The 8,184-nt window shown below is 43.8% G+C and overlaps 1 protein-coding gene across 1 annotated transcript in view; it reads right to left on the bottom strand.

The window, feature by feature from the left end:
- Positions 1–1,166: 1,166 nt before the first annotated feature.
- Positions 1,167–8,184, bottom strand: part of LOC149439182 (NACHT, LRR and PYD domains-containing protein 12-like) — a 33,378-nt gene continuing 26,360 nt past the window's right edge. Inside the window, exons 10-11 of the mRNA XM_089659375.1 lie at positions 6,449–6,613; positions 1,167–4,902 (exon numbers count right to left, since the gene is read on the bottom strand). Coding sequence (XP_089515501.1) covers positions 4,809–4,902; positions 6,449–6,613 — 259 coding nt within the window. The 3' untranslated portion in view covers positions 1,167–4,808. The remainder of the gene's footprint in view (positions 4,903–6,448; positions 6,614–8,184) is intronic.

Genomic DNA, 8,184 nt, shown 5'->3' with positions numbered 1-8,184 from the left:
CATGGATTGCCAGACAGAGAAGCGTGATTGGTCACTCCAGAGAACACGCCTCCATTGCTCTAGAGTCCAGTGGCGGCATGCTTTACATCCAACGCTTTGTATTGCACTTGGTGATGGAAGGCTTGGATGCAGCTGCTCGGCCATGGAAACCCATTCCATGAAGCTCTCTACACACTGTTGTTGTGCTCATCTGAAGGCCACACCAAGTTTGGAGGTCTTTAGCTATTGACTCTGCAGACAGTTGGCGACTTCTGCGCACTGTGCGCTTCAGCATGCGCTGACCCCGCTCTGTCATGTGACGTGGCCTACCACTTGGTGGCTGAGTTGCTGTTGTTCCCAGTTGCTCCCACTTTGTTATAATCCCACTAACAGTTGAGCGTGGAATATTTAGTAGCCAGGAAATGTCCCGGATGGACTTATTGCCCAGGTGGCCACCTATCACGGGACCACGCTTGGAGTCACTGAGCTCCTGAGAGCGACCCATTCTTTCACCAATGTTTGTAGAAGCAGTCTGCATGCCTAGGGGCTTGATTGTATACACCTGTGTCCATGGAGGGGATTGGAACACATGAATCACATGATTGGGAGGGGATTGGAGCACCTGAATTACATGATTGGGAGGGGATTGGAACACCTGAATCCCATGATTGGGAAGGGACTGGAACACATGAATCACATGATTGGGAGGGGATTGGAGCACCTGAATTACATGATTGGGAGGGGATTGGAACACCTGAATCCCATGATTGGGAAGGGACTGGAACACCTGAATCACATGACTGGGAAGGCTGGTCCAATACTTTTGGCAATATAGTGTATTTGTATATTCCAAAGATTTGCTAAGCAATGTATGGATTCAACTGAAAAAATGTGTAACTCCTGGGACAAAGTTGTGTGTCTCTTGTGTAAAAATAGATCCTTTAGTGTTCCATTTGTGTTTTTTGAGGGGAGAAATGTTATTTAAGACAATGGGGTTGATTTACTAAAATTGGAGAGTTCAAAATCTGGTGTGCATGGCAGCCAATCAGCTTCTAACTTCAGCTTGTTCAATTAAGCTTTGACAAAAAATCCTGGAAGCTGGTTGGTTTCTATTAACAACTGCACCAGATTTTGCACTCTCAAGTTATAGTTTTTTCAACAGCAGGTAAAAGAATGGAAACAGGATGTGAAGGATAGACAGATATGTTTTATTAGGAATAAAATGTATTAGGAATACACAGGTCAAGGGGAGCAGCAATTATAGCTGTTCCCCTGACTCATGGGCCCTTGAGCAGTTGCCTCCTTACTACCCTTCATACGACTTCTTTGAGAAAAATCCCCTTGTTGTATATTTTTTGTCCATCGCTCAAAGATTTGGTAAATAATTATAATAATAACGATTTCAATATTACATCCATGCAATGTATTTTTTGGGGCTAAAAATTTGGATTGTTGGGTTTGCAGAAATGAAGATTTGAGAGTTGAATGAATCAGTCTAATCATCATCGCAAATGTATGTGTCTCATCACCACAAGAAATGTACGGGTTTGATGTATGGAGCTCATCCTAAGTGCCATTGTGGATTCAGAATTTGGCTTGTTGGGTTTGTAGAGGTGAAGGTTTAAAGTCTTTGAGAGTTGAATGCGTTAGTCTCATCATCATGGTGAATGTATTTGTCTCATCACCACAAGAAATGTACGGGTTTGATGTATGGAGCTCATCCTTAGTGTCATTGTGGATTCAAAATTTGGATTGTTGGGTTTGTAGAGGTGAAGGTTTAAAGTCTTTGAGAGTTGAATGCATTAGTCTAATCATCATGGTAAATGTATGATTCTCATTACCACAGGAAATGTACGGGTTTGCTCCCCACTGCGAAAGTATGGAGCTTACCGTCATCATTGAGGATTAAAAATTTGGATTGTTGGGTTTGTAAAGATGAAGGTTTAAAGTCTTTGAGAGTTGAATGCATTAATCTCATCTTCATGGTGAATGTATGGGTCTTATATCACAGTAATTGTATGAGTCTCAACATCACAGGAAATGTACAGGTTTGATCCCCATACCGAAAGTATGGAGCTTATCGTCATCATCGAGGATTAAAATTTTGGATTGTTGGGTTTATAGTGGTGAAAGTTTAAAGTCTTTGAGAGTTGAATGCATTAGTCTCATCTTTATGGTGATTGTATGTGTCTCATCACCACAAGAAATGTACGGGTTTGATGTATGGAGCTCATTCTCAGCGTCATTGTGGATTAAAAATTTGGATTGTTGGGTTTGTAGAGGTGATGGTTTAAAGTCTTTGAGAGTTGAATGCATTAGTGTAATCATCATGGTAAATGTATGAGTCTCATTACCACAGGAAATGTACGGGTTTGCTCCCCACTCCAAAAGTATGGAGCATATCATCATCGAGGATTAAACATTTGGATTGTTGGGTTTGTAGAGGTGAAGGTTTAAAGTCTTTGAGAGTTGAATGCATTAATCTCATCTTCATGGTAAATGTATGGGTCTTGTATCACAGTAAATGTATGAGTCTTATCATCACAGGAAATGTATGGGCTTGCTCCTGACTCCGAAAGTATGGAGCTTATCGTCATCGAGGATTAAAAATTTGGATTGTTGGGTTTGTAGAGGTGAAGGTTTAAAGTCTTTAGGGGTTGAATGCTTTAGTTTCATCATCATTGTAAACTTATGGGTCTTAAACACAGTAAATGTATGAGTCTTATTGTCAGGGCTCCCAGGTGTGACCAGAGGTGTGTGGCTGACGCAGGGAAACGCAGACCTCAGATATGTTATAAACAATATAATTTATTAACACTAACAATACAAACATAAACGCAGTGCAATACTAAAACATAATACAGTGAAACCAAACCAAACCAAACCAACCACCCACAGATAACAGTACATACAAGCAAGCGTCGTCAGGCAGGCCGGGTCAATATCAATAGGGCAGGTAGGTACAGGGGGAGCAAGCGGAGATGGGTCGGGGTCACAGGCCAGGTTCAGCAGGTAGCAAGCAGCGTAGTACAGAGGGTAAGGCGGAGGGATGGTCAGGGTCACAAGCCAGGGATCAGAACAGGTAGCAAGCAGCGTAGTACAGAGGGTCAGGCAGAGGGATGGTCAGACAAGCCAGGGATCAGAGCAGGGTCAGCAGAGAATCAGACAGGAACAGAGAGCAGGAACAGGATACAGGGCCCAAGAGAACACAACACCAAGGCAGAGTCTGCAAGTCTGACCATCCCTTAAATACCCCAGCATAATCAGTTCCAGGTGTTAGCTGGCTGCAAAGTTGAGTCTCTGATTGCTGGGAGCACCCGCTGGCCAGCCCTGGTACTGCAGATCAAAAGGCAGGTGAGTCCCACCATTGCTGGCTAGTCCAATTCCTGACACTTATCATTACAGGAAATGTACGAGTTTGATCCCCACACCGAAAGTATGGAGCTTATTGTCATCATCAAGGATTAAAAATGTATTGGGTTAGTAGAGGTGATGGTTTAAAGTCTTTGAGAGTTGAATGCATTAGTCTCATCATCATCGCAAGTGTATGTGTCTCATCACCACAAGAAATGTACGGGTTTGATGGATGGAGCACATCCTTAGTGTCATTGTGGATTAAAAATTTGGCTTGTTGGGTTTGTAGAGGTGATGGTTTTAAGTCTTAGAGAGTTGAATGCATAAGTCTCATCTTCATGGTGAATGTATGTGTCTCATTACCACAGGAGATGTACGGGTTTGCTCCCCACACCGAAATTAAGGAGCTTATCCTCATCATTGAGGATTAAAAATTTGGTTTGTTGGGTTTGTAGAGGTGATGGTTTAAAGTCTTTGAGAGTTGAATGCATTAATCTCATCTTCATGGTGATTGTATGTGTCTCATCACCACAAGAAATGTACGGGTTTGATGTACGGAGCTCATCCTTAGTGTCATTGAGGATTAAAAATTTGGATTGTTGGGTTTGTAGAAGTGATGGTTTAAAGTCTTTGAGAGTTGAGTGCATTAGTCTCATCTTCATGGTGAATGTATGGTTTTTATATCACAGTAAATGTATGAGTCTCATCATCACAGGAAATGTATGGGCTTGCTCCCCACTCTGAAACTATGGAGCCTATCGTCATCATCGAGGATTAAACATTTGTATTGTTGGGTTTGTAGAGGTGAAGGTTTAAAGTCTTTGAGAGTTGAATGCATTAGTCTCATCTTCATGGTGATTGTATGGGTCTTATATCACAGTAAATATAGGAGTCTCGTCATCACAGGAAATGTATGGGTTCGATCCCCACACCGAAAGTATGTCATCATTGAGGATTAAACATTTGGATTGTTGGGTTTGTAGAGGTGATGGTTTAAAGTCTTTGAGAGTTGAATGCATTAGTCTCATCATCATGGCAAATGTTTGGATCTCATATCACAGCAAATGTACTGTATAGGTCTCATCCAGAGCCGGGACAAGGGGTGGGTAGATGGGACAGCTGCCCCAGGTGCAGAGAAGCAAGGGGTAAAGAATAGACACACACCAATTCAATGACATGTATTAACAGTGTGGGGGGGGCAATTCTTGCCATGGGCACAGGATGACCCTGTCCTGGTACTGGTCTCATAATCACAAGAAATGTACAGGTTTCATCCCACACCAAATGAATGGAGCCCATGGTCACAGAGAAAGTACAGGTCCCATTGCAAGGGGTCTTGTAGGGGTCTCATTCTAATAGCAAATGTATTGCTCTTTTCACCCCTCCAAATTAACCAGTTTCATTGCCAAAGCAAATGCATCATCATGGCGAATGTACAATTCTCAACCTCAGAGATGTTTACATGTCCATTGAGTTCAATCAATTGAAATGTCAAGGCCTGGTTTCTGAGCTCTCAGCGCTACCAATGATCTTCTGTCTTCGTAAGGCATTTGACGATTAAGAAAGAGGCTAGAAGGAAGAAAGACAGAAAATGAGCCAATGTTAAAATGTTTTCTCAGTTGTTTGAAAGCAAAATGTCCCTCAACAAGCCACAATGTCCTTCAAAAAGAGTCAAAGCTTTGGATGGAGTGAAAAGGGGTCAGTTTTTTTGCATTTGTATTCAGCCCCAGGGGTGGACTGACAACTCATGGGGCCCCCGGGCAATAGGGGATCATGAGGCCCCTGTGTCCACGCCCACACTCAAACCACGCCCAAAAAAGCCTATGAAAGGTACCAGGGACATCTCATGGGGCCCACTACTGACCCCAGGCCCACGGGCAGTGCCCGAGTTCCCCAATGGTTAGTCTGCCCCTGCATGCGACTCTTCAGGAAGATTTCAATTCACTTCCCGCCTCAGGGGAAGCACAGGAAGTATATGGAGAGCTCCACAAGTTGGGGTTAAATACCACCTTAGGCAGTTGTCACCATTGGAAGATTTCCCTCATGACCTGTTCTGGTGGCAACCATTAAATTCAGAATTTGCCATTGTCTGATCCCCAGGCCAAGCCATCAAGTGAAAGTGGAAGTTACAGGGTGGGGACAAAACATATAAAACTTCTAGGGGTGCTCACAATAGTCAGACTTTATTCATATAGTTTAAACTGGTTTTCCAAAAAGAAGGACATTTCTGTTGCTAGGAATGAAAAAGTATAAGATGGAGTTGGGCTTTATATTTTTTGTCCCTCGCTTAAAATTCAACAACACTAAACGGCCACGGATGGTTCCGGTGTTCCCAGTAGTGGGTTGCTTGTTGGGAGGGGTGAGCTGTGCCTCCTTGTAAGATCTGTATTCCATTAGTGATCATATCTTATTGTCAAAGACAGGACAGTACTGAAAAGAGAGGCAAAGAATAGTCTGACGAACTACCTCTTCCTTGGCTGTGAAAATGGTGAATGTAGTGAAAGGAGTCCTGGTGGAGTGTGTTAAATTTCTGATGCCCTGCACATGGTAAAGATCCATTCCAGTACCCAGAGAGGGATCCTCCTGCATATCCAGGGAGCAGCATCCACTTATCCCTTAAGGGGAACTCTGGCTGATTTGGATCATCATTAAAGTCCAAGGACCCAGCTGACCTACCACCCTACCCTTCAAAGGGAAGTCACCCCAACATCTTATCCACCTTGATGACTACAGGATATTTGTCTATGGGAGCATTTATATTGCGCGTCTGGTGAGTGCGCAATTTTCTCTAAACTATTGCACAAGCACAGACGTACCAGGATAACAAGCACCATAAGAGCACTGAAAGTCACTTTTGAACTGAACACCATTTTTACTTTATGAACTTTTGTTATAGTACCTTTTTAACAAGTATACGGTCAGATTCTTAATAATTATTTATATATTTAACTATAAAATTTTTCTTTCCTCCACTTTTATACCATACCTTGGATAGGATGGCAATATCCAGAGAAGTTAAGGAGCAATCCCGTTGACATTTGAACACCTTTTTTTTAATCACAGTATAAAAAAACCTTCCGTCTCATCGTCATTGTCTGGTCTTGGTCCTACATACCTGATCCTCTTTAGGCTGGATGATTGTAGGATGAGCTCTCGGAGGTAAGGTATTGCAGCACCCGTAAGGCAGTTATTGCTCAGCTCTAGATATGTGAGGTTCTTATTGTTACTCAGAGGTACCATCAATGGGATGTGTTCATCGTCTAGCAAAATATCCTGTAGCCTGACCGAAAGAAGAGAGAAAAAAGTGTCATGGCTTCCCCAAATTGGTTTTGCCCATGTTTTAAAAAAAAAAATTTACTTCAACTATTGAAAACGTACAAGTTTATCATTTCTTCTTTTTGTTTCTCCTCATTCCTTCTTTGCTCCCTTCCTTTCATTCTTGCTTAGTTTCCTCCCACTTTCCCTTTCTTTCCCTTCTTCCTTCAAGCCTTTCTCCTTTAATTTCTTCCATCTACAGTGCTCAGCATAAATGGATGCCCCATAGAAAAGTACCATTTCTAGGCGACAGGCTCTCTGCATACCGTTTTGCTTTCTTATATAAAAAAGTGGATACTTGCGCTCTACATCCCTCGGGTGATTGGTGGTCCCTTCCCTGGCACCACAGTGAACTCTGTTCAACTCAAGGAGATCAGTAGGTGGCTTTTCCAGGATGGAGGTCAGGTGGCAGTGGTAGTAGCCCTCAGAAACAAAAAACAACACCTCCTACGCACTTTGACCCAGAGCAAGGGTGGACACGGAACTTGAAGAAATTGACTACCAAAGCATCAAAGGTTGTGCGGCTCTAAACAAGGCTAGGGAAGCCCGACCAATACTGTAAGGCGAAACAAAGAACGCACACCAACCTTGCGCATTACTTCAGTATGGCCATTCGGCAAATCTTTGTCTTTAGATGCATGGAATATTCATGAGTAGTGTTACTATATTAGCAGCAGAGGGAGATCAAGTGCTGTCATTGCCAAATATGGCTTCTGTAGGTGAATTGGAACGCACGGCAATAGGCGCGTGGCTATGGGGGCGCATGCGCAGTGAGGCGGCGGCACGCCGGAGTCGTCATTATTATTATACAGTATTTATATAGCGCCAAAAAAGTTTGCTCAGCGCTGTACATTATAATGGGAGACAGTACACGAGACAGTATAATAACAATACAATGCGATACACGAGGGTCCTGCTCCTTGGAGCTTACAATCTAGGAGGGAGGGGAGAGTGGTACAGGAGGAAATAGCTGTGGGGGATGGAGTGGTGGGAAGAGTGGAGGAGATCAGCAATTAGGTGAGGGCTGGGTAGGCTTCTCTGAAGAGGTGGATTTTCAGGGTGCACCTAAAGGTGAGGAGGGAAAGTGACAGTCTGACGGATTGGGGTAGTGAGTTACAGAGAATGGGGGAGGCCCTGGAGAAGTTCTGGAGATGGGCATGGGAGGAGGAGACCAGGGAACTGGAGAGTAGGAGGTCTTGTGAGGTAGATGGATATCAGGTCGGTGATGTAGTTTGGGGCAGTATTATGGACAGCTTTGTACGTCAATGTTATTAATTTGAATTTTATGCGTTGGGCAGTCAGAAGCCAGTAGAGGGATTGGCAGAGGGGAGTGGCGGATACGGAGTGGTTGGTGAGGTGGATGAGTCTGGCCGCAGAATTCAGGATAGACTGAAGCGGGGATAGCCTGTGTTGGGGTAGGCCGGCGAGGAGGGATTTGCAGTAGTCAAGTCGTGATATGATAAGGGAGTCATGGAGATGGTCCTCCGACGGGCTACTGCGCATGAGCAAGGTGGCAATGCGCGCCACAGCCGGCTC

The sequence above is a fragment of the Staurois parvus genome, unplaced genomic scaffold (genome assembly GCF_062004578.1).
Source record: "Staurois parvus isolate SC_StPar_1 unplaced genomic scaffold, SC_StPar_1.0 ptg001150l, whole genome shotgun sequence".
NCBI lineage: Eukaryota > Metazoa > Chordata > Amphibia > Anura > Ranidae > Staurois > Staurois parvus.
The sequence above is the reverse complement of the archived record's forward strand: the minus strand, read 5'-3'. Positions and strand labels throughout refer to the sequence as shown.